Source organism: Saccostrea echinata, unplaced genomic scaffold, assembly GCF_033153115.1.
Source record: "Saccostrea echinata isolate AGI-Se365-2 ecotype Australia unplaced genomic scaffold, CSIRO_AGI_Sech_v1 ptg000034l, whole genome shotgun sequence".
In the NCBI taxonomy this organism is placed as follows: domain Eukaryota; kingdom Metazoa; phylum Mollusca; class Bivalvia; order Ostreida; family Ostreidae; genus Saccostrea; species Saccostrea echinata.
In genome coordinates, this window is record NW_026889783.1 from 174,080 (window position 1) to 201,765 (window position 27,686).

At 32.7% G+C, this 27,686-nt stretch overlaps 1 protein-coding gene across 5 annotated transcripts in view; it reads right to left on the minus strand.

Annotated features, from left to right (window-relative positions):
* Positions 1 to 716: 716 nt before the first annotated feature.
* LOC133199460 (protein FAM149B1-like) overlaps positions 717 to 27,686 on the minus strand; it is a 46,456-nt gene continuing 19,486 nt past the window's right edge. The window contains exons 1-17 of one of the 5 annotated variants that reach the window (XM_061335259.1): positions 19,203 to 19,459; positions 16,732 to 16,836; positions 15,801 to 15,951; positions 12,009 to 12,148; positions 10,648 to 10,788; positions 8,570 to 8,737; positions 8,343 to 8,475; positions 7,947 to 7,998; positions 7,757 to 7,857; positions 7,562 to 7,665; positions 7,201 to 7,363; positions 7,086 to 7,109; positions 5,629 to 5,793; positions 5,261 to 5,377; positions 4,723 to 4,816; positions 4,467 to 4,592; positions 718 to 2,187 (exon numbers count right to left, since the gene is read on the minus strand). In XM_061335259.1, the coding sequence (XP_061191243.1) occupies positions 2,120 to 2,187; positions 4,467 to 4,592; positions 4,723 to 4,816; positions 5,261 to 5,377; positions 5,629 to 5,793; positions 7,086 to 7,109; positions 7,201 to 7,363; positions 7,562 to 7,665; positions 7,757 to 7,857; positions 7,947 to 7,998; positions 8,343 to 8,475; positions 8,570 to 8,737; positions 10,648 to 10,788; positions 12,009 to 12,148; positions 15,801 to 15,951; positions 16,732 to 16,836; positions 19,203 to 19,390 (2,040 nt within the window). In that variant the 5' untranslated portion in view covers positions 19,391 to 19,459 and the 3' untranslated portion in view covers positions 718 to 2,119. Of the gene's footprint in view, positions 2,188 to 4,466; positions 4,593 to 4,722; positions 4,817 to 5,260; positions 5,378 to 5,628; positions 5,794 to 7,085; positions 7,110 to 7,200; positions 7,364 to 7,561; positions 7,666 to 7,756; positions 7,858 to 7,946; positions 7,999 to 8,342; positions 8,476 to 8,569; positions 8,738 to 10,647; positions 10,789 to 12,008; positions 12,149 to 15,800; positions 15,952 to 16,731; positions 16,837 to 19,202; positions 19,460 to 27,686 lie in introns of those variants that run through there. The other 4 variants (XM_061335262.1, XM_061335261.1, XM_061335260.1 and 1 more) reach the window with 4 other exon arrangements.

Below are 27,686 nucleotides of genomic sequence, written 5' to 3' on the forward strand. Positions count from 1 at the left end.
TTACATTAATGGGATTGACCCGCCATAATTCCAATATTTCTATAACTCGCCTATAAGTCGGACTAGGGTTTTTGGACCAAAGTTTAACTCCCAAAAAACTGACTTATAGGCGAGTATATACATTATTTTTGTATACAATAAGTATATCTAGGACCTTCACTTTGATTAAAATGTCATTGTCCATGAACTTTATTGGACAACCCTGTATAAGGCTCAGACTAATATGACCTTAACTTCGAGATGTAGTAATGGATCAAGGTTAGCATGCCCAGTAGTAATGGATCCTGGCCCAGATTTATAAAGGTATAGAACTTTAAGATATTTCAGCAAGGCATAAATATGTTGTCAAGTGAATGAACTTTTTTGCTATACTCCAAATGAACTAACACACTGACCCAAATAATCCACACTTCAAGGCAGAATTATAAAAAAAAGAATATGATTTTTGTACTTGACAGAATAGTCCTATTTATTTACAGCTATTGGTAGCAGATCACATATTGCACATAGCTACAATTAATATGTTGGCATTATATGTTTCATGGAAAATAGCATACAAACAACAAATAAACAACAAGTATTTGTCCACGCTCACCCACATCATTTAGACCACTCTAAAACAGGCTCAATTGTACATGTTTCAATTTAAAAATTAAATATGAAAATTTATAAGGAGTTTCATACTTTTTATTTCAAAAATGAATACTTTTTGGGTTTTGAAGAGAATTAGAATTCAAGTTATTACTAGTCTTACTTAGACATTTAAATCAATTATTTCAAATCAAAATAACGAAAATAAATATCGCAAGAGTGATCTGTCTTAATTAAAATCATCATAAAAATGTATAACATTGTAATGGAATGTGGCAAAAAAGAAGTGGAAACATGATGTAGTGTTTAAGTTTGTTATACATCAGAAGCCTGCACAGACTAAAAAAAAAATATTTTCTATATCATAACTGCCAATGCACACAATTCTGTGTACAATCCACATATGATTGCATAACTATTTACAGAAACCCTGAGATTACGTTTACAATGTTTATGGCGTGTTTCCATGGCAGCATGTATCAACAGTGTATGAAGTAACAGTTTTACAAAGACACCATGACAACAAAACTGTCTCTAAGGAAACAACAAAAAATGCTACAAAATCATTGTAGAGACTTTGTATAGAAACTCCACTAAATCTGGATGCTGGGATGAAGATTATGCCTGATCTTTGAAAGTGACATGTTCAATAAAGATGAATATCATGTAGTTAAATATTGTGCCTATCCTTTTAAATTTTGGCCAAAAAAAAAAATCAAACAAAACCCAGCTATATAAATCATAACCTGAATATACATAGAATATAAATGCCATTTTATCACAGTGATGAGGCATGCCTAATGTATTAACATGTAAACGACAACACAAGTCTGTCTGAGTAAAAATATTTCCAATAAAAAAAATGATGATTTTTTTTAATGGGAATGGACGTGTTCAAATTAATAAAATCACAGAAAATTTGACTTTCAGATCTGTAACACAGGGGATGCTTTGAACTTAAAACTGGAGGTAGAGACTTATTGTCACCAAGTTCTAGATCAAACCCTTAGCTGCCTGATTCAATATCTAAAAGCAATGCACAGGGAGTGGTCTATATACACAGTTATTCTACAGGGTCAGTCACAAACAGTTATATATATGTATATATATATCACAGTAAACATTAAACGATGGAGATCATGTGGAGGACATGAATGAGTTAGTTCCCTTTCCAAGCAATTCCTTGTGGCTTTTTGATGCTTGATATTATCTGGGTATGAGATTCTGCACCATATTTGATTACAAGACACACTATTGTCACAATCCAACAAATCATAACAAGACTACAAGAAATGTGAATTGCCAATACTACAACTCTTCTCATGTTCATTCCTGAATGTCTCCTGGGCTCCCCAGGGAATGCTGGCTTTCCTTGGAATTCACTCATTGTGGCAGAATAAACAGTTCTCCCGTGGGAGGGGAGTGTGTACCCAGATCTGGCAGGACAGATCTACTGAGAGGGAGGACATTTGTCTCCACTGTCTGGTTTAGATTTGGCACTTGTTAGGGCAGGGATATAGTCTTGTGGCTAAGATCTCACCATAGAACTATGCCGATATCGTCTGTATGGATTGTGATGACTGGGAGGAGAGGGGGCTACAATGGATAAAAACAAAATGGATACAACATAGATCATTTCAGTACCAAATACATGTATAATTCTTGTCACCGATATATGTTTATACAATCATCTGAAAGAATAAGCTTTATTACAACGACTTTTAGAAAGATAAAAATTCATAAATTTATTTCCTATTATTGTTTAAGGGGTAACTGTTATTTCCAAGTGAAGGAGAGAGCTAGGACTTTAAAAATAATTTTTTTTTAAAAATCACACAGGAATGACAGAGGAGAACCAGAATCAAGGTGAAGGAGAAATACATTGATACACCATCTTAAACTTCTACAAATACATATATATGTATCACACTTCTAGGCACATCTAATTATTACAGGTAAAATTTCACAATTCTTTTTAACACAAACATTTTAAATAACATGATATATAGGAAATTTTTAACTTAGAAATGAAATTCAAATAAGTTCAGTCACACAATTAATGGTGCATCAAACTGCAAATAAGAAATGTTAATGGAATAAAAAAAGAAATTCTTGTCAAGTAAACAAGAAGTAAACATTTGGGTAACTCCCACGAGTGAGGGGCGGGGCTTTACCTCAGCTATCTGGGAATTTTGGTGATAAAAGATGCTTTGGACCTGTTGTAACAGAACAATCCACTAGTTTATTGTTAACTAAATCAGACTCTTATTGCATTAACAATTTCTTAAAAATCTGACTATTTTTGAGTTCGATATGAAGTCAAGAAACTGTGAAACACATTTTAACTCCAAAAACTGACAACTCTGGAAAGTCAAAAAAGCAAAGCTGAAAAGTTCATGCAATGTAACATTAGAATATAATAGTGATATATTTTTTGTGATATCTCTGCACTCGGTGTGGTGACAGTGAATAGGCTACCTCAGACCCCCCAGGCAGTGTCTATGCCCTTATCGGGTGGTGCTGAAAAATGAAATCAAAATGGAACAAGGTTTAATCACTTGAACTCTTTACTAATACTTTCATAAATACAAAGTACTAGGTGACAGAGATTAGAGGTTTCTAATTGTGATTCTAGACCTTCACCTCTCTGTACAACTAAAGTGCACTTGACAATAAAAGTCAACTAACTGTTAATAAGCTTGTTAAACTAATATTCCTTAAAAGCAAATATTATACAATTAATTACCCCTTATGTGGTCAACATGGTAAAATAAGGACCCGAGACCTGGCCCACGAGGTGACCTGACCTGACCGAGGCCGCGTAGCGGCCGAGATCAGGTCAGGTCAGCAAGTGGGCCAGGTCGAGGGTCCTTATTTTACCATGTTGAACTCATAAGGGGTAATCAATTGTTTTATTATACCGATATAAGTTAAGGCAATTTTTGTAAGCTTAATTACTAAAATAATCAATTACATGTATAAGACCTACGAACTGTTATCAGTGTTCCATCGGGATCGGGATTCGCTAGTGAAGTTGTTTACTTTTCGGCTGCTAGTCTTGTAAGTTTTTGCACCACCGATTTATTAACACACTCTGTGATTGTCAGTAACATTGCATTTTTATAAATTCACAGATACCATTCCCGACTACAATGACAATCTGGTGCAGACTTTTACTGTACAAGAGAGCCGAGTCTGCGTTCGTTGAATTTGACATTGTATTGTAACGAAAGTTAATTTCAATGAAAACGATAAATGTTATGACGCATCTAAAGGCCAATCGTGTTCCGTATCCTAAAAATACTATACATATTTTTATAACGGCAATTTTTGTAATGTACAATCATTACTGTATGCATATTTTTTTTTTAATTTGAATGGAATTTGGATTAACAGGTCATTTTTAGCGGTCATTAATTTTATTGACCGGTCATTATACCCCACGTGCAATGATTCCTAGGTCATTATTGCTGTAAACGGTACTTTTTGGAGTCATTATTGAGTTTAAAAGCCTTCTAACAAGCCAATCAAATTTGAGTATTCTTAATAGAGGTATAATATTATTTATTAATGGATCTTCAGTTGTAAACATATTCTCTATATTTCAAACAACATGCATTTTCATGTCTCAGTGACAACACAACTTGCAGCCATCAGGCCTAGTTCTACATGCTACTATTCAATGTGTTGTTCATCCTACTTGGAAGTTTGTCAAATTGTAAACTGTGTGCAGCATTTTTTCAGTTTTGTTTATAATGTTGCTGAAAATGACTACCAGTATATACTATCAATGACAGATTTTCTACTCTAAGACATTATTTAGAACAGTAAAAAATAACAAACATCCCCATCACCGATACTGTTAGAAGACTTACTCCACTGATTGTGGTAGTCTAGATTGACCTCTGCATCCTCCATTATGTCTGGGGGATAGTTGGTCAGGTGACCTATTTCTGAAGAAGGTTGTAGTCCACTACCCGTTATTCCCAACATGGATGCACCTTTGAAATAATTTTGTAAAACTTATTAGGATCAGTAAATATATTAAAGAAAGAAAAATTTCCTACTCGAAGAATAATCTCAATCATCTTTCTGTGCTTTTTTACATGGAGCAGTGTGGAATTTGATTACCTATCATTTGGGTGCTCCTCTGGGGGACAGGATTGAACCCTCCAAATGGAGTGGAGGCTCTCCGTGAGGTGTTTCCTCCCAAAGGTGTATCAGACTGCAAGACACATAAGTTATATAAGTGTAATGTATTTCATCAACAAGGCCAAAACAGGAAAATTGTCCACTTGATATTTATACTTTATAACCATCTACATATAAATGGCACTCTTCAAGGATTCATCAGGCCTTTGTTTTAAACCAAGTGAAAGCAGAAAATTCATGATAAAAATATTGACTGAACTCACATACTGTGTCAAAGAAGACAGATATATAGCAAGATTAAATAAGCAGAGTAAGCTACAATGTCAATATATTTTTCTATAAAACATAAATACTGAAAGTTATTCAATATTAAGTTTCCCATTTTAATAAGAAGCCTAGAAATAAAGCAAAGACTAATTTTGATGAGAGTTGACATAGCTGGACTGATTTTGATGAGAACTGATACATTGATTTTGACAAGACTGACGGGAGATAGGACTTTGTTTCCCTGACTTACCCGCATGGCATGGGTTGTACTTGGTCGGGTATCAGACGGCATTGGGTACCTATCTCTAAAGCTTCGGATATCCTTATCTACAGCACTACTTGCACGATTTGCACTATACACTTTTTTCTAAAAGCAAACAAAAACGTGGTTTATTTAAAAAAAAAAAAAAGAGTACAGATGCGGTAAAAAAAAAAAATCCATTCACCATGATGTCTTGTATATATAAAACATACATAAATAAACAAAGTCTATAATAAAGTATGTAATCTACTCAACAGTAAAGATAAATAAACATTTATAAAACATACATCAGAGCAAAACATCTAAAGAGCATGGACAGAAGAATAAGATTTTCTGAAATCTTTGTGATCCAGTACCTGTGTTCTGCTCTGACTAGGACTGGCAACTACATCCTGTTCAGAGCCTAGTGGGGGCAGGGTCCCATTTCTTTGGTGATGGGTGGGTGGGGAGGAGAGACGTTCACTTTGTGGGGTAAGACGAGTTACTTTCAGTGCACCACTTGGTCCAGGTTTTTCATCCTCCTGAAAATGTAGCTTATTTATACTTTTCCTGTTTTTTCTTCATGTAACATTGACAACATGAGAAATTTGACTTCTAGGTGATGACTTATGAATATCGTTCCCAACACTTTTAATCTCAAATGCTTTTGACATATTTTATGTTACCTGCATGCTTAATATTCATGCACCTGTGAAACTGTCCGACACATGTTGAGTATAATTAAGGTATCCGACCCATATTAGGATCTAATTTTCTAACCTTAAATATCCATCAAACATAAAATACTCCAATATTAATTCAAAGCATCTTAAAGAAGGAAATGATTTACCAAGGGAAATTTTTCAAAAATATAATTACCTAAGCAGTAATTGATCTAGGAAGATTGCCTTGAGGTCTATGGGGGCAAGTAAATTTTTAAAAATAGAAAATTAAACATTAAGAATATCAATAAATGCTGTGTTGGAAAGATGTATTTAATCATTAGGAATAGAAAATGATTGAAACCTAATTTTTTAGAATTGATTTTTATTGATTAAAAACCAAGGAATAACTCTTCAAGGACAGGACAATATCATAAATTGGCACATTCTGCTCTTATACACTGATACTAAAACAAGAAAATTATGCCTAAATACATGTATAATGATTCTTCAGCCCATATACATGTATATCTGTTAAGCATTCAATTTCACTGAATATGAAGCTATTATGGGTCGGATACCTTAACAATAATTCCATTCTATTGCTAATATTACTCCACCATTAAATTGAATTCAAATTTTTTCTCCCTTATTTTTATGAAAATATCATTATGTATTTCACAGACATTTAAATAAGTGAAGTCTGAAAAAGTAAAGTAGGAATTCTTAGCTGAGTTAACTATGTATTACAAATGTATTCATTTTGGAAACTTATCTGTCTAGCTTCTAACTAGATACATTGTAGTACATTTACACTATGCTGACAAGTCTACAAATACACATCTAGATCATTTTACAATGTGGTTAAAAAGATGACAGAAAATTGAGAAATGGAGCACATACCCAACAACAAATGACAAATGGATTCATAGATTAACATTATACATATGGTTTAAGATTATGTTAAAGTTTCAGCTGTTAGAATTCCCATTTCCTTTAGCTCTATTGACCTATGTCAAGTAGAAATAAGTAGCTGTAACATGATTCACAAATATTCTATAACTAAAGAAAATTGGTATATGGCATGATTTTGTATATTATTGTTTGCCATGTCCATAAATAACCCTCCAACCACAGAAATATAGGGAATAAAAAGACAATAGAAAACTCACTCTGTGTTTTGTCTCTCTGATAAGCTAAACAAATAAAACATATCTTAAGTACTGGTAAACAAAATACAGCATCCATAAAACAAACTGAAAATACCCTGGTCATCCAAACTCTTACCACATTGGGAGTTCTGGACCTGTCTATTGGGGCAAGTCTGACAAGACCACTGCGTGTCCCTCTCTGTTGGGTCAATTTGACGCTGTAGGGACGATTGGGGGTCTTCAGAGAAGGGTTAGCACTAGAGGCAGGACGGGCTGTGTTGATAATTGGGTCAGAGTCGCTACAAAAGACAACGTAAATAAATAAGTTCAAAAATGTTATAATTTCTAACACACAGATCTACATGCAGAGTTTTATGTTCAGCTTCTGATTTTATCAGAAAGTAAATAAACAGATCCTATGAACTTGAAAAATATTAATTAATCACTTAATAGTCATAATTGTTGCCATTTTCTTTGTAAATACATGTACGGCTTACTGGAGAGACGTAGTTTCCCGACTCTGTAGTTTCTTTGTAGATATGTGAAGAACATTCTCTAATCGAGGACCAGTCACTCCTATTGTAGTATTGGACCTCTGAATCTGTACAAAACAAGAAAGGTATTTATATATTACAAACAAGAAAAGTCTGTGTACAACTGATTAGCTGAAGCTTCAGCTTAATATCTAATACCTTGTTGTTAAGGAAGCTGAAGGACGTTTCCCGGGAGGGGGGTAAAAGGTGATCAGGACGGATCTGCTCCAATATTGGAATTCGAATAGGCTTACTCTCATCTACAGAACGAAAGACGAATAAATTATAGCATAAAAAACAGAAGTAATACTATTTATATCACATCCAACACTGTGAATATCTTACTTACCAAGAACCATAGCTGTGTACTTTCTTGTAAGTGGCTGCATCCATGAAACAATCTGTAGAAGAATACATTTTTGTTGAAAGCAACTGACAAAGGACTATTGTAAGAGTTTGTAGATTCAAACTGACCACTAATAAGGACAATACTCAACAAAACATGTTGCTGAAAAGATACAGTATTACTTATGTCCAGGAAGAACAAGGGCTCTGCAAAGTGGAGCATCCCCTCACTATAGAACACATCAATTCTGATATAAATTACTACTTTTGTAAATTCTGATATGCACATATTCACTCACTCACCCACACACACAAGCACATTACTATATCCCCTCCAACTTTCATTGTGAGGGGGATAAAAAGGCATACTAGTATTTCTGATCTGACATTTTTATCCTACCTCCTGCCATATATTGTCAAACGCAGAGCTGATCACACTGTCTTTGATACTGGCATTGGGGGTTATGGGAGGGTAGCCTACCCTTCTTCTCCTGGGGGTTAACTGTTTCTTGTCATTTGAACTGTCCTCATATCTACAAAAATGTCATATTGGTTTTTGTACTCTTTAATTATATAAGATACGTGACCTTAACTATAACATGTGACATCTAGACACAAAAGACTTACAGATCTCTATATTCAATTGCTATGATTTCTTCATATTCTCCCTCCTGCTCAAAGATTTCCTCCTCTAGATGAGTGAACTCAGTAATAGGAGCATCCACCCCATGTCTGTTTGAGCGAGCCTCAACAGGTGGCTTCCTAACTCGAACACTTTTCCCTGATAATGATAATCTACAAAAGAAATAAGGCAACATTCATTGATGCAATTCTTTGAAGGCTTCTAAACTTTAGCATTAGGTACCTGAATAAACACTTTTAACAACTTTTGATGTGTGGCTCTCAGTGCTAGTGTCGGTTTTCATAGTTTACCACTAAAAAACTTAATATTGAGCAAGTTTGATTTACAATGCCATTAATGTTTTAGAAAAGATTTTCCTGAAAAGTTTACAATTAGAGGTGCTCAAAGACATGCAATGAGAGCAGGCCTCTAAGTGACCTCTAAAATTTAGCTGCCAGCTGGCTCCTCATCAAAAAAATTTAGTCGCCAATCCTAATTTTTAGTCGCCAGGCAATTTTTTAGGGTGCCAATTTTGATAGTTGATAATAATCAATATAGGGATCCATGAGGGGGTAGTCACAGGAGGGGAATGTCTAGTGCACCTTCCACTTTTGAAAGTGGTTGTGACAAGAGAATCTCTGTTGCCTCCCCCCCCCCCCCCCCCAACCAATCCCTGTTTGGAATGATAATATGAGAAGATACATTTATAACAAGGAAAATTGTTGAAAATGTTAAAAATTACGGAATTTGATGATCGCCATGCAAATTTAAAATGATCGCTAATTTGGTTACTTATAGAAGATTTTTAGGTGCCAATCAAAAATTTTAGGCACCATGGCGACTAAATTAGTCACCAATTAGAGCCCTGGAGAGTATAAGCTCATTTAGATCTTTGGTCCATGTGAGCTTAAGAAAGAAATGAGTTTTTCAGAACTCACTTGTTACTCATCAATATTGAATTTCCAGGCACAGACCTACTTAATTTCTCTGCTTTAGGACATACACCAGAAGATGAGAAAAATAATCATTTGTGCATGTATGCACAATGTACACAGAAGAGATAGCAAAGTGACTCAGCATTACAGACTAATGATTCTCCCCAGGGTACAAAGGACATCAAATATTGGTTATCTGACTGCACCGCATAATTCCCACAAGTTGTTAAATGTATCAACCTAATTCAGACAGGCTTATCAAAATTATGCAGAATGATTGCTATGGAAACTAATAAACAGGAACAATAAATATTTAAAGTTTAATTTTCTCCATCCTTGTAAAGTTATCCAGTTGATCATATCTACCTCGGGTAATGCAATATGACTAGAGAAAACTCTATGGTGTAGCAAGTTTGAATTAGAAATGATCTAATCATTGGAAGCTTAATTATTGATAGGAACTTTACCTCATTATCATGGGTACATTAATTGGAACCAAAATATGAAATTTACTGTGACATTTAAGATTTATTCATACATGACCACTAAATAACAGAGATACAATTTCATTTTTTTTAATCAATAATGAAAAAATCAATAGATTGAAGGTTCCCATGGATACTTTTATAGATTTAAAACCACACTGTCTCCTGTATAAATTTACCATCTAGCTGTTTTTTTTGGGGGGGGGGGGGGGATTTGGGCTTATTTCGGCAATATGTAAAGATTAATTTACCAAAATAAAAATCATCGAATTTGTTTTTTTTTAATTTCATATACACTTGATTTTTCCATGTTTATGTATAATCAAGAAAGTACTGGGCAATTTTCTATATGTCTGAGATGTGAATGCAGTATGTTGGTGAATATGCATGCATAACACATTTGTATATACTTGTATATATTTGATGTAAACTTTGTTACCTTTTAGGGTTTAAGAACATATTTAACAAATGCACCCAATATATAAACGGAATAAAATTCACCAAAATATTTTCCACCAACCTGAAATCCTTCAAATTTGTGATCTGCCAAAAATAGCTATTGATCAGCATAGATAGTGAAGTTTTAATCCTGATATATTACTAGATATTGACAGTGGATATGAACTAATATACTGTGTATCTGGACAGTGGATATTAACTGACCCCTGAATATCTTGAGTATCTGCAATCTCAGTCTCTGTAACATCCACCAATCCAAGACTTCCTGTCATAGGTCGTGACCCCTCTCGTTCAATCAGCTGAAATCCCTGGTCCTTTGGACTCATTAGCTGATTTCCCAGTATTCTGTGGAATATAAAATAAGATGTATGCATTAAATTCTGGCTTTATATTGATATAAATTAATGTATTAAACAGTAAAATCCACACGAATATAATCTGACAAAACAACTATAGGACAGGGAAGAAAGAATGAAGACTTGACAAAGACTTCATTCTTAACCATTGGTTTATCTTTGCAAATCTTTTGGGACATTCTAAGGGTGTAGGTGGGCCAAAAGAAGGAAAATATCCTACAATATTTAATAAAATATATGCCCTGGATAGAGAGTAGATAAGCCAAGGAGAAAAGATGAGGAGTGACCTAGACCTTTGATCCTAAACTTGGCTCAAGGTCATTGTAAATCCCTTACCCTAGGACACATCTTTGGGTGAAATTTAAATCAGAGGGCCAAGAAGGGAGAATATACATGTATACTCTGAATAAAGTTGTTATACTAAGATATTTTTTTTCACTTTGATCTCTGAGTTAGAAGTATGGTTCCATTTTCCAGCACACTTATTACCCACGGACCTTTTTTAAGTGAAGTTTGAAACAGATTGGGAATAAAAAAAATGAAAAAAAAATTACTCCAAACAAGGAATTTACTCAGTACCTGAATGACTCTGAGGTTTGAGTAAGAATCTCAGAAAGTAAGAGGATATGTTCCAGGCCTGATATCAGACTAATAGACAGACATACAAACCAACTGATTACTACAGGGCACCCAAAGAGCAGAGCCCTACTAACATCTAATCAAATGAAGGGATTTCTACAAGCTTATTCAACACATAATCTACAGAACAAAATGATGCATTAAAATTTCACATACATGTATTTAGTATGCTTGAGCTAGCAATGTTTTTATTGATAAAACATTACAAGGGTACTTGCTTTTAGCATATTTTAGCCAAAAGAAACCCTGAAAATTTAGAACAGTAATGGGGGAAAGCTTTCAAACTAAATTTCATTTCTAATGTGCAAATACTGAACAGGATAAATCTCTATATGCTCAGCAGTACGCTATTCAAATGTGATCATATTTCCTATCAAAATTACAAAATTGAGACATGTTGCAGCTTATTTTCAAATGTGGTCTTCAAATATCAAATTCTCAAAAATTGATTATGAATGTTTGTCCATGATAACCTGATCAAATTTCTTGTTACGCACCATAATCTAACAAAGGACAAGACTGAGTGATATATAACCCTCTTTTGAGAACTACAGGGACATGTTTACACACCTGAGATGTGGAAACTGGGTCCCCCATTCCTGGCACTCCTTGTGAATATAAGGCGGGGCACCTCGACTCTGCTCAAACAACACAGAATCTATCTCCTCAAACAAATGTTGTACTGTCTTTGCAGCCTGTTTGTCAAATTCCTGCAAATAAACATATCAGTGTAAAATAATTTCAATATATATTCCTTTTTTGTGAAAAGGAAGTTTTGAGACCTGTTATTTATAAAAGGCTTTCTACATATTTATAACTATATGTAAATTTTGAACCCATAAAGTGACCTTATTTCTGTCCTGAAGGCTATATATGGCTAGATGAGATCTGAATCTACATTTCACAAGGAAACATAATCAATTTGAAAATAATTATGTAAAATCATTTAAAAATTTTGATAAAAAATTCTTTCTTTTCTATATATTATTATTGTGAGACTTTGACCCTCTATAGTTGTCCTTTAATGGTGCATAGATAGTTATGATTTCAAGGGGGGGGGGGGAATCAACATATCAATGGTGTGAAATTTTACTTTTCTAATTTTTTTTCTTAACAAAGCAGGTATACATTATTTACAAGTAAGGTGAATAGATTTGTATTGAAATAAAGAGAAAAAAATTATTTGAACTCTGTTATACATAATAGCAGTCTGAAGAACTTCCTCATGGATATTAAGTGAAAGATATTAGTCGTCCATATTAGGAGACTCTGATATCAGGAAATCAGATATGCAGTTCCTGGGAATTTCTTATATGCTAGATTGTCTGTACTTTTCTTACAACTAATTAACTTAAGATGTTCAGAAAATTATATGTTTTAAAAACATTATTTGTTAAATGTTCAAATGTGAAACCTCAGTGTGGTTTCTAGCTTGATTGTTCTGTAATTCTTCAATGTATTTGTTAAGCTTAGGTATGTGAATTATGGGTGCTTGTAAATTTGAAGTTATGTAAATACTATGTCACCTAACAAAGTCATTTTAAAGAGAACTTGCAGGCCAAATAAGCATTGAATACAATTTCAGGTAAATAAAAAACACCTTGAAAACGGATGAACTGATTTGAATTTTTTAACATTTTGTAAACAATATTATGCCGAAACTAATAGAAAATTTGTTATTAATTTGCCATAAATTGCTGATTATATTGATTTATGCAAGAGGAGTAATAAAGTTTGTCCAGGATAAATCAACACAGATCCCAGGTATCCGAGAGTTGTCAACCACTTCTAACCCAGGGATACTACCTGGTATAAAGCACATTGATTAGAGGATAGGAAAGTTATGATCACGCCGTCAGTTATTGGTAGAACACTTAGAATGTGAAATAGAAAGCACGGAGAGTGTGATAATCTACTTAGTCTAGAACCAGAATACCCTGGCCCTAAAGCTGTAGCGTACTTCTATATGTCACAATGATGAACGACCTCTCTCTCCACTAAGATGTTATTACTAAAAATCTCAATTTCTGCCAAGGAAGCTGTTAACTAAGTTGAAATTTGTGCTGTCTGTTGCATAATTTTCAAGGAGCTGTTTTCATTTGTGTAAGCTGGGGATCTTTAAAAGGCTTGACAAACTTCACAAAAGCTTTTACATCTTGCAACATTAATTTTCATAAAAGGACTGCCACTGACTTTTTTTATTGGTCTCATTTTCCTATCTGTTATGGGGAATCTAACAAACTCATCCAGGCTTTACTTTCTGTTTATCAATCTATCAGAGGAGTCCCATCCATTTACACAGAAATCCTACCGTCATCCTTAACCTTATACAATCACAATCAAGTGAGACGTTCTATGGACTATAAACTAGAACCATCTCCACTCTGTGTCTCAAGAGTTCACACAAAATGATCTTTTCAAGAACTAATACCACTTTATGTAAAGTGCATTTTTATCTTAACAATTTATAATTACTCTGAATTTAATGTTAAAAACAAAGTAATTTGCATTAAAAGAAATTGGCTGTAAGTTTTGCCAGGTAACAGTTTCAAGGTGGTAAGAAGAAGGACACCATTCTCTAAATGTTACAAGTTCAAAGATTTAATTGCTGTATATATCAAAATAATTTGTATCTTCAAAAGAGCAAAAATTTGATTAAAATCTCTATAATCTTAGGCTTGAAGACAAAAACAATATACTGTTACAGACTGTGTGCCTGCTTGGACCTGAGTATGTGCCCAATTACTCTTAGAAAACAATACAAACTAAGATTCAATTCAATTTATTATTCAAGGAATCAGGGAAACTCTGTGTGATGTTTGAGACATATTAAAAAAAGATATTATCATAAGCTTGCCATTTCTCATGTCACTAATGATATTTCATAAAAAGTTTATACAGGTACTAGAAAGGTCACTCTCAAGCAGATATCACTATTTTCCAAAATTTCTATTTCTAGTTTCAGTAAAGTTCCCCTAAAATGTGGGGACCACCCATATAAAAAAAAGTTTGGGTTTAGTTGATGATGAATGTTTGAATTTTAATGTACAAATTTTATGAAAATATATTCCTAGCCATAAAGTCAATAAAAAAAAATCAACAATGCCAAAGAAGGTATGACTATAAATCTAAGATAAACTATTCCTTGATGTTGCTTGAAAACCAAAACATAAGTGTGGTGAATATCTGAAGATTTCAGGCATCTGATTCTACTTGAATCTTGATTAAGAGAACAATTTATAACAAATATTTAATGTTTGTTGACACTGCTGCTGGCTCAAGTAAACTTATATCACTTATCAAATGGCCAGGTAGTCTCTGTTTAAACAGGTCCACAAGATATCTGCTAGTTAAATATTAATTTCTAACACAGCTTCCATAATATTTTTTCATCACCATGGAGATATCAATCTGTCAAATGATGTCATCTTTCTAACCAAAAGGACTGAGTGATTCCAGATGTGGCACAGTTGCCATCACAATATGAGATGATAATCAAAATCCATTGTCCTATTAACATCCCTGCATCTCAGTAAAGGATGAAATTAATAACATCAAAACTCAAAGCTTTGTATCAAACCTCTATTCATCACAAAATCTCTCTCTCTCTTTTCTTAAAAACAATTTTATGCATTTTTTGTTTAAATAATTCAAGTAAATGGTCTTAAAAATGAGTATAGGGCTTTTCATTTTTTTTCCCCTAGCTATAATCAAAAGTTGTTTTTTTTTAATTTAGTTGTTTTGTTTTTTTTAACATATTTGCTCTTATCAAAGGCAACACACCAAAGATTTAATGTTAATCAAAGTATCTTAATGTGACATTTGCACCCATTACTTTTCTGAATTATTTTCCAAGATAATGAATCATTTCTGCACAAAGTATCTGTTTTTTTTTTTATTATTATTGATATCTGATAGGAAAATAATTCACATCAACATTACTTAGAAGTGTTTAAGGTCACAAATTGAAAATCTTTGGGACATTTTTTTTTAAATAGGTCTTTATATCACAAAATGTATCCACACATCTCCCTACTCAACCTAACAACATAATAGTTCTACAAAGAAGAAAACATTTGATTAATTTTTTTAAATTCCTCAAAGTATGTGTCTTAAAAAAACTAATCCTACCATAAAATTACAGACTGAACTGAAAAAAAAATATGCTGGTAACATACAAATATTATTTAAAGCTCCAATAATAAAGTAAAAAAAGTGTTTGATTTATTTCTGACGGATTCCAAATTGCTAGATACATGTCATTTAAATTCCAAATTGAAGCCTTCTCCGTATAAGCACACAAAGACTAGTGGGGTCATTTCTTAACCGATTCAGACCAAACTTGTTGGGACTGTGACTTACATCCCAGGAGTATCCGGTGGATGTGGAGCCTGTACTGCTCCTCTCCGTGGTGTTTCCCGTCCCCCATTCCCCCACTTTGGCAGGATGGGCACTCTGGGCCTCTGTTAGTGTAGGAGTAGATCGACCACTACTAGACGGGGTTCCATGATAACTGTAATGAAACAAGAATTCAATTATTTGGATTTTTTCTTCACTTTTGATCAAATTGAAAACATTGTATCATTAGTCCTGTTAAAAAAATATCACCTGAATTTATAGTTTGGTTAGATACTACATGTTTAACCTTTGAATAAGCGCACAGTATTGAAAATATCATGAAAAATTAATATCCATAAAAATTTATCATAATAACAAACAAATTTGGTAAAGTTTCTTGAAACAAATCATTGTCTTATAATCACAAAACTATTTAACTAGGAGAATCTCTTTCGTCAGGCCTATTCCAAATATTGGAAAGTATACATTCATAAGAATTGATTTTTTGACCTTGGAAATCTTGGAAATAAATTTTTCACTTGCTAAAAAGATAAAATTCAACAAAGATGAAAAACTGCTATTCAAAAATAAATAAATAAATGTCAATAATAATAAGTATAAAAATAAAAGAATTGAAGAAATTCAACTTGTCAAAAGTTTGCTATTGAGACCTTGACATTTTACTTCATGACCAAAGACAGGTCCTTTTCTTATCTCACGGAGCATAGTATCATCCACAAACTACATTTCATAATGTAAATGCCTACATAGATGAACAGGTCCAAATTATTTGTTCAAAGATTTCACTAAGGAGGGATAAGAAAATTATTTATACTACCAATTCAACCAGTTCTTTGTGTTATAAACAAAACATGACAAGGCCTTAAGAGCTAAATAGTGTTTTGGAGCAAATGTTTCTTTTCTCCTAATTACAGGAATAAGAGGTTTGGCTTGCCTTGTTAGGGCTTCTGTGACTGTATCCAGGAACTCTGGAGGGATTGGTTGCTGAGTCTCGATGGTAGAATATGGTTCATTGAGGGATCCCTGAGGAATGCCTCGTCTGAAAATAAACAATAACACCTTTATACAGCCATACCTGTGAAATAAATTCCAGACAAGATGCTATATCCAACAGTCAACAAATACATCTTTTGACTGTTTACTTTTATATGCCAAAGCATGTGTTTGTTAATGTTTTAAGGCTAACATCAACTTTGATTTATTAGGATAATATTGTGAAACGTACAAGGGAACAGTCTATCTCTGTGTACCAAAATGACTGGAACAAAGACTCTTGTATTACTGACCCCATTTTTCTTCTTCTCAAAATTAGACTAACACTTTTATGACAGCATCTTTCTTTATCAATTCTTTATTAAGATTCATATTCACTGTAAAACTGTGCACAGCTGTTCTGTATGAATCTGAACAATCTTTTGTCAATTAATCCAACCAAATTGGAAATATTTAAGGAATAACTGTCTTATTTTTTGGATTCATGATGTGATCAATCGAGTGGCTTGCGTGATAATTTGCATAAACGCCGAAGGCGTTTATGCATAAAATTATCACGCAAGCCAATCGATTGATCATCGTCATGAATCCAAAAAATCTGACAGTTATTCCTTATATTTACATGCTCCTGATTCTGCAAATTCCCGTGCTAATAGCCCCGCTTCTGTCTCTATTTGTCCCGCCCTGCACGTGATTTTTTTTAACCGCGCCTATCGATGATCCAGTAGATTTATGTAGAAATAAAGTATTTTTACAATTTGTAATTTTATCTCGGACAAAGACATTGGAAATGTAAATATTGAAGCATAAATTGCAAAGAGCAGATTGATACTCATGTGACTGTATATGCTTAAGACCATATAAGTTATTACTTTATCATACCAATTAACAGGATGACAATTTTTTCATCCCTTTTACAATATCCATCTCCAGATTATCAATTTACTAATGATGTACTACTGGGTAAACATCTCAGCAAGTCTACATATTATCACCTTACTGTTTTATGATTCTTGTCAACAAACTTTGCAATGCATGACAAGCTTTGACAAGCACACATACAAATTTTAATATAATTATTTATCAAATAGTTTTAGATCATGAGGTAGGCAATGGTCAATCAAATTAAGTTGCCTTCCCAATACCCATGGTATCTTTGACTCAAGGGGGCACCTTGACTTCCATAATAGAAATCAATCATGTTTATAAGTTATAAGCAAGCACAAAGGCTTTGGCAACATGTCCATTTTCTGTCCAAACATTCTTCCCAGGCTGACCACTTTTATGTCCCTACCTTTAATAAAACTTTGCACTAATTCTTGTATTTGACTTAATTCTTTTGGTCAATAACGACCCTATCTTATCTACGTACGCAATGTTTAAGTGTAAACCAACAATGTCCAGTGCAAACTTACTCCAAAACAACTGTATTGAAATGGAACAAGCTCTATTGATCCAACTTAATCAGCCTATAGGTTATTTCAGATTTAATGCTAAATTTGATTCTAAAGACCTTATTCATTCTGATATTCATATCTCTCTCAGTGTTGAGAAATCTTTTCTACAAAGATTTGTTGAATCCCTAGAACTTTACCTTAACATTATAGTCATGTATCTTTATTAGTCCCTTGTTCAATTTCAAGTACTTCATTGACAAGCTATAAACTTTTACAATTGCTTCAGGTAAATTTGGTCAGCATAAAATTCACCATATACATTTACATCAATTAGAAAATGACAAATCTATTCCTAAAACCAGGCTCTACCCCTCTCTGAACTGCGAGACTTCATTTCGCCAGAACAATACATGTATCAACATTTTGTTATGCTTTTTTTCTTTAAATTTCTTTAATAAAAATTAGAAATTCAGACAATTACTTATATTCCAATGCTGGGATCAGGAAAAGATGGCAGATACCATAGATTCATTATGATAATCAAAAAGTAACATTTAATTTAAAAAAAGAAAGAAAAAAAGAAAATTAAACATTTACAAATTTAAAAACATTCATTATCACATATATACATATATTCATAACATTTTAACTTCAAGAATAAGACTTCTGTAACCTTTTTTTTTAAATGTATTAAACCCTAAGGAAATTTTTTAAGTTTATTCAAAATACAAGCATGTGTGCACATTTTTTTTATATAGCTATCACACTTTTAAAATATAAAATAAATTGTAAAAAAATATTTCAAAATGAAATGATTTTTGCTTGTTTTTTTTTTCTTTTTTAATCAAGATTGAAAATATATGGAGGGAAATTCAGTTACAAAATCTTAATATAGATTTTTACCTGGAATTTTTTTTTTTTAAAAACTACGAAAATCACAGTTTTAAATGGCAATTCAATATCAAAAAAAAAAAAACTTCACAAATGAAACAAGAGAGCATGGAGACTAGTTTACCTTTTGTGAATTTTTGCACTGACACATACAATAGAGCGTGAGAGACCGTAGGATCGTCTGTAAGGTAATTTGATGGTTCTTTGTCCTACCCCACCCCTGCTAACAGACTTAACATCCAAGCTCAACTTCCAGTATTTAGGGTTTGGATGGGACATATGAACATGCCTTAACATCACATCTGTACCCATTCCTAAAGCTGTCACTGCAACTTCAATACAAATCCACCAAGGCCCATCTTACTAATTCATAACAAGATCAAGCCATGCTACTTCACTCACAGAATCCAACTTATTTTCTGAAAATTTCCTAAAATTTCTGCTAGATAATTGAAAGTTACTCCTTTAGTCTCTATGAGGAAAGAAGCACTGGACAGAACACTTTATAAATATCACCTTATTTCTGTTAACACATCCAATTACATGTTTATATTTAAACAAAGGTGAGTGCAGATATGTTGCCACTGATCGGTGAGTCAATTATCAGGTATGATAAACTATTTCCAGTTTTCTGTTTACACGTACATTCCTGAAACAAAGGTATTAAGCCATCCAAAATAAAATGGCACATCATTTCTTATGTGATATTCATATTGTCAAATGAAGCGTGGCCAACTTCAATATTGAAAGTGCCTACACTGGCAGTCAATTTAACTTTCTATTGACTGTCCAATGAAAACTATCACAAACAAACAATGACGACTTGAAAGACCAAGCTTTACTATCTCGGAGTTATACGGGCATTTACATGTAGCAAATGCTGTCATCAACGAACAACTCGACAAACCACTTGCTGACAATCGCAGAACTCCCTACATCAATTGGAATGGAAGCTAATATTCCTCTGAAAGCTTCAAGCCATGATAACACTATCTTGGTTGGTAAGGAGAAGTTTGTGATAAGATGGATTGGGAGTTATTAGCATTATCTGCACTGACATTTTCACAAATATCACCTATTGATGCAAAGAACAAATCTATTATCAGAAATTAAATGCCATGCATTTATAGGAAGTTTGTATGGCCGAATCACAAATCTTGTCAAGTTAATGGCTTCTTAGCATCTTTTCTTTTATATGTCTGAAAATGAAACTGAATACAAATCTGAGCAAATGAAAAGCTAGGTTTTCTGGAGATTAGAAGTGATGTATTGGCACATGGAAAAGAATTTAATAAAGCTGCTATATTGATGACAATTTATTCAGTTTCTCCTCAGCTCAATACATGACACTAGGCATTTAATGAATAAATCAAGCTTAATTATTTTATTACTGTCATCCTTTTCTAAAATATCACAAAGGGATTTTCAGAAGGAAAATATGTTTACGGCGATCAAAGGTTATTTAATTTAATCCAAATGTTAACTACTTATTTATTAAATAAGTATTAAAAAAAAAGGAAAAAAAAAAGCAGGAATTGGTGTATGTATTTACCACAAATTTTAATATTCATATTTCAATGAATGCATGTCCTCAGAAAACATAAATTAATATAGCAAGTTTCAATTACTTCAGCAAAACAAATTGTTTTCCCCCATTAATATGTGTCAGACATGTATGTTTGTTGCAATAGTAGCCAAGTAATTGAAAAACATGATACATGTAATTGGTAAGTATGAAGTGCTTGCTTTAAAGGGAAAAAAATACAGATATATAATCTTTAACTTTCTTTGAAACCCTGCTGTGTTTTTGAAACAATATTTAAATCTTATATCTTATTTTTGCTGGTCAAACTTGCTCACCATTTGTGCAAAATTCATTACTTTTTAGTTTTTCTAAATACAATAAAACACACTAAATAAAATGAAGTGCCATGGGTGACCATTTTGCTTATATTTCAAAGTCATGTGGAATGAAAATCACTTCACTATAAGTGTCAATTCATTATAAGTTGTTCACTATAAGAGTGTTTTACTGTACACTTTGACATATTTCAAGCTATAACAAAAAATCCCAGCTTACGTTTGTCTGGATTTTGATAAATTTTTTTTAAGGTCAAATAAAGTCCAATTACTAAATTTAAGTTTGGTAAAATGTTTATAATATTCAGAGCAGAAAACTATGAGTTCTCTCAAATTAACTGGTAATAAAGGACAAAACATTAAATCCATATTTATTATAAAATAGCATTTTAGACTATAGGAAACAAATATACGTATGTTTTTGCTTGGCCCTATACTAACCCATTAATGATGAGGATGTTGTCCAGTGATTTCCATGTTTGGAATCGAAGGTGTGGAATCGTCATGGCAATAACTACATTTCTGGTACAATCTATTTAATCACTCAAAGAAACTTGCATGCCCAGTGTACATTATCCAAGAGTATTCTAGAGCTTTAAAAAATATTCCTAATGTTTTTGAAATTAACACATGCGAACAGACTTCCTCCTTTATAAAGTGAACATATTTCTGTTTCCTTACTTAAATTAGAACCTCCCAAGAAACTGAATTACAGCTGTCTTGTATAAATTAGAGATTTCTGTTTCTGTAACCTGCTTGTGAATAATTAATGAACATGATGTAACTTGTGAAGAACATTGCATTAAAAATTCATAAGAAGAATTAACCCACCATCAAATAATTTATCTCTACTTACAATAAATGTTTTCTTCAGAGTCTGATTTTTTGCTGTATGGTAGTTCAATGCTTTTTATGCCAATTTTCCAAAAAATTCAATAATCTTTATGATTTTAGTGAAATACAAAAAATTTGAGGAGAGGAGGGAGTTTTGTGACTAAAAACATAACATATGATTATTGCTGTTTTTGAAGTCAGTATGATGATTTAGCCATCTGAGGATTACAATATTCACCAAGCCCAAAGGGCGAAGTGAATATTGTACCTTGAAGGTGGCTAAATCATCACATTAACTTCAAAAATAGCCATAATTAATTTATTACATGTATATGATTAAATGATATAAACTCGTTAAGCTATTGATACCATTTGATCTTGTTTTTATTTGCTTGAGTCCTAACCAAATGCAATGAGAGAAGTGGGGTTAAAATAAACATAACCATTGTATTAATTTGGAATTTTAAAATCTATTTTAGGTGCAATATGAAAAAGTAAATGTTAGATGTAGGATCAAATTTGGAAGGGGGGGGGGTGTTAGGGTGGGATTAATAGTAAAAGATTAACATTCAGATAAAATGTGTGAGAAGAGGCAGGCCCCCTGAATGCCCTCACCCCACCCCCAATTCTTAGTGTGGCTGAATGTTATAGCGAGCTATTAAAGCAATGCCTGGGAGAAGAGAAAATTCAGACTTTGTACATTGATCCAAATTATTTTTTTTCCCGCAGTTACCTTGAGATCTACAGTGCAAAACAAATGGATCTCACTGCTAACTACATTCTCATGGTAAGAGCAAAATTCGCCAATTGAAATAATAAACTCACCTTGATTTAATGGATATTGGAGATAAACAGTAGATTAAATGATCTTTGTTAAAATTTGCACTTTTCAGACTTCATTTTCTAATGCAACTAACATATGACATCATGTGACATGTCTAGTTCGGTTTGAAGAAGCGGATCAAACTTAAAACTGAATAGGTATCCAGTAACACACATCTGAGCTCGCCCCAACGTTCCCATCATCAACATATTATTCACCTGAATTGAAGTCGGGTGCAAATGAAATTACTTGTCAAAAACGGTATAAATTTGAAGATCCAAATCTATTTTTAGTCCAATGTAGGAAAAATAAATCCTTATGTTCACCTGGAAGGTCACGTGCAGATGAAAATTAACATTATATTTTCTTCACAGTTTTCGTTCTCAGCCAAGCAGAGAGCTATAGGAATTATTCAATCGTATAATAAATTAGTTTGGAATTTTTTTAAATGATTGTGACATAATTTTCATGTGTTCCATGAGTCTAGCTTGGAAAGAATACAATAATGAACACAGTTTTAGTGGTTTAATCTGTCAAGGGTTTGTGGTCAGCAATATTATATTTTTAGCTTAAAAAGACGAAGCTTTATGAGTTGAAGCCCCTCTGGACCCCACCCCCAACACCAGGACCCCCATGTAGTAGGTACACACTAAGCTTTGCCACTTCTGTGGCTGTTTTTATCCCCATTTTTACTAAACATTAACTGATTCATCTACCAATGCAGAAACACAGTTAATAAACTACTTTGTGATGAAAACCACACTATACATCATGGTTTGGTATAAAACTAATTTGTCACAACAAAAATAAAGTGGTAACTAAGATTATGGTCACCGACTGGAATCTCAGTCAGCACCAAAAATCTTCTTCCATGGTGGTGTTAATACATTTTTAGGATCCACAATATTTTCAGAATATTAAGTTGAAGAGGTTACCAGGTAAACCACTTATGAGTCTTATTGATTGAATATTTTGTTTTGAAAACTTCATATTGTCAGATTAAAATATGACAGCCTCCAACTCAAACAGATTTTATAATAGTTAAATGATTAAAGTAACTACAAGAGGGTTGAATAGGACAGTCAATTCTTCTGAAGTTATAAACTGAATCTCTTAAATAAATTATTCTTGCTCTACATGATATTTTGTCGTACATGTACAGTGTGTGGTCCTTTGATATTTAACAAGATAATGAACAATTTAATTCTTTTAAGTCTCTTTACTACTGTATTTTGCCAGATATAATACACACTTTTTTTGTAGGATACTTTTTTGTGAGATAGGAGTGAGAATGGTACACCACAATGGGATTTTGACCCATATTTCTTTCAAGTGAAAAGAACAAGATTCACTTAGGGCCTTTTTTTTGAAAAATCAAAAATACACAGTTTTGATTGAAAATACATTAAAGAACAAGGTTCACTTAGGGTCTTTTTCAGCCCTTTGAATTTCTGAAAAAAAAAGAACTGCTCAGTTTTAGTTGAAAATACATTAAATTTCACTTGGACCCATGGTGACTGCATATCTATTAAAAATGACAATTTTCTCACTAGTCCTTGTATTATAATGTCATGAATTGCATCATTATCCTAAAATCCTAAAAAATTCTTCAAAAATGGCCAAAAATTTAAGCTGTTTTTCAATATTTTGCATAGATTCTAACCTCTAATCCAAAATATTCAATTATATAATGGAAGAACTATTTCAGAAAATTATAATACATGTTTTATTTTTTGGATTGAGGGGTGGGCTCATATTTTAATTCTTTGCTGAAGGTACTCAAATACACAAATTTTCTTCAAAATTCAAGAACATTACAATTTCACAAAGCCTGTTTTCCAATACCTGGCTCCGGGGCCATTAAACTTAGATGAGCTCACTTTTGATCTCAGGATCACTTTTACCAAAAGAATTAATAGTAGAAAAGTGAGACTGAGATCAGAAGTGAGCTCATCTAAGTTTTATGGCCCTGGAGCCTGGACTCTCAGAGGAAACTTTTTTATAGGAAATGAAAGAAATAAGACTCTAAATTATAACCAGTAAAACTGGTTTAGAACGAACATGAATATAGCAAATTCACAGATATGGCGAAGGGAAATCCCCGGCGAAATTCTTTCCAATTCCTTGTAAAATTTTACAGATATAACAAACACGGTTATAGCGAACTGCTTCTGTATCCCCTAGAAGTTAAAAATAATGAAATTTACATCTTTCATAATGAATTTTCAAAGATCTTAATTTTCAAAATATTGAAATGACATCAATTTTGTAAGAACATGTATGTATATTTGAAACTATATTCATCCAAAAACTTTTGAACTCCAAGGTAAATTTTGTATTTTATACTTCCCTAAATATATTTTGTAGTCATACTTGAAGGAAAAAATCTTTATTGCGCATTCACTATGTATACTTTAACGAATTCATTATATGGATATAACAAATTACGGATGTAGCAAAGTAAATTTGCAAGTCCCTTGAACTTCACTTTAACCGAGTTTTACTGTACTGATGTCTGAAATGGGACATTGGGACTTGGTCAGTTAATTAGTATATGGGCAGGACCATTTTACGGACAAAGAGAACCTAGCTCTTTCCGTGATATAAAAAGTCAAGATTATACTGCTTCATCAAATTTTTACAACCGAACTTCATTTTTTCCCCAATTAAAAGGAACAAAAGGGGGGTCATATTTTACACAAATGCATAAAATATTCAGCAAAATACGCAAAGTATGCCCTAAACTAATGAGGAAAAAATATGCTTTGTTTGACGTCTAACACTGTGCCTTTGAGCAGAAACTAAATACAACAACAGCAGGGATATCCTGCTATTTTCTCATAAAATATTGATGTATCTGTCATCTGCCATGATGAAAGTTACTAAACCTTCCACAGGAAGTGGTTAAACTGTCACAGCCACTTTCAGTAAATATCAAAATACAAGTCATTTGAATTTTCACCATTGGCAAAATGCAAATCAGCTTTCAATCAATTACAGTATTTAATATTCTATCCTTTTTGAAAATACATTGATATCAGAGAGCGAGAGAGCTTCCTTTTTTTTTTTTTTTTTTTCTTTTTTTTTTTGCCTATATGAAAAGGGAGGCAACTTCTATTCCACTCTTTAGCTCCAAAGTTTATCTTTCTTGACAGATTTGTTTTCCCAAGCAACAATCAGATTTTAAAAAAAAAAATGATTTTCTTTATTATAGATATTGATGATATTATGTTTGTAATCAAATCATCTTAAATGATCATGTGTTCCAAGGCCTTTATTTCGGGTGATTCAATTTACAAGCACTCAAGGGAATCAAAATTGTTAATATTTGATCATTCTTTGAGTATCTAGTAAACAGAAGTTTTTTAACTCATAAAATATCACAAAAACTTCAAAGAGATTGTGCAATCTTAATTACAACAGGATGAAAGGGGGCACATACATTTTATATTGACAAGCTCTCTATAAATAAAACTTTGTTTACAATTTGCGTATTTATTGTCTATATTTACAGTTTGGGTATTGCCTTTACGTTAACACATGGAGCCTGGTAGAGGTCAATAATCATACAACTTTTTAAAAATATATTTACACTGCCATGAACAGTACTGTCTGCTAATGACAAAATCCCTCAATGATTTAAATTTGCTAGAAGCAAAATAATTACTCTATGAATTTTAATTAGTGCTTTATTATATCAAATTCATTGATGAAAATATGACAATTGAAGCCATTCTCATTTGTAAAATCAATCAATTTATAGCATCCTTTCAATAGTGAATATAACAAAGTTCCTCATATGCCAATGAATAAATAAGTTCAGATAATAACAAATTTTAGCACTTTCAAAAGTAGCGTAGGTTGTTAAGGAATTTTACTATCAGTAATGAGTATCTAGTGACTGACAAACAACAACGGATTATATATAAAAGAATTTGTCTAATGAATACAATATACAAATTAAATATCACTAGTTTCAAAAAACTATCAAAAAAGTTGAAATGCAGATAAGAAATGGAGAAGTTATGATATCCCATTCCAATTAAGTATTGCCTAAATTGCACATAAATTTAAGATTTTGTAGAATTCGTAAACAATGGGACTTGGTTTCCTTATGAGGAAAAAAACTTTCTTTTTCAAAATATTCAACAACTTTATATTCAACTCAAGAAAACATATCTAATAGTAAAATAACAATCAATATCTGAATACTGAATTGCACAACACCCAATGATATTGATGTTGTATTAACTATCCTCAATACAATAGAACTATTTTAAGATCATCAAAGTACTTCAATCACATTCAAACCACATGAGGGAGTTCTAAAATCCTGAACTTTACAGGTGCTACATTTCAAAAACATATATAACAGTGTGAAAATTGTTTGTTTTTTCCTACAAAAGGTAGGGTTCTTCTTCAAACATTTCAACCCAGTGAGTTTTTAAGCCCTGAGGATCAAAGACTTATCTTTACTATTCCCTGTCCCACATTTCATATCTTCCAGATCTCCTGTATTGACATTTTTCTGTGTGCATAATAATAAAATTGAAGGTAGCTATCTTTTTAACCTGTCAATAGAGAGCCATAAAGAAAGGGTATTATTTGCATTGTCAATTCTGAAGACAATGTGACAGATCTGTCAGCATTGATCCATGGACAACCAGGGTCTTGTAATTACAAGGTTCCACAGCACTACATCAAAATTTTACTTGTTTTCAAAACCAAAATTGAGCATGATTATCATTCCTTTTAGTAACCATTAATTTTAACTTTCCAACGTTCTCAACTTTTTTTAATACTGACACTAAAGCTTATAAAGTCCTTTGAACAGTAATAAAAATTGAGAGCAATTTCAATCATGAACCTGACTTTTCTGACCACATCCCCTCTAGTCAATATTAATCTTTCTCAACTAATTTACTTCCATTACAATTTATCATTGGTCATCCCTACAAGACTCCTGCATCAAATCACAATTCTTCTTATCCCTAGTGAAGATGTTTGTGGGGAGCAGAGTGGACCAAAAATCCTTGGCTAAGTGAAGATAATTGTACACAATCTCAATCAAGTAATCTCCTATCAAGTACT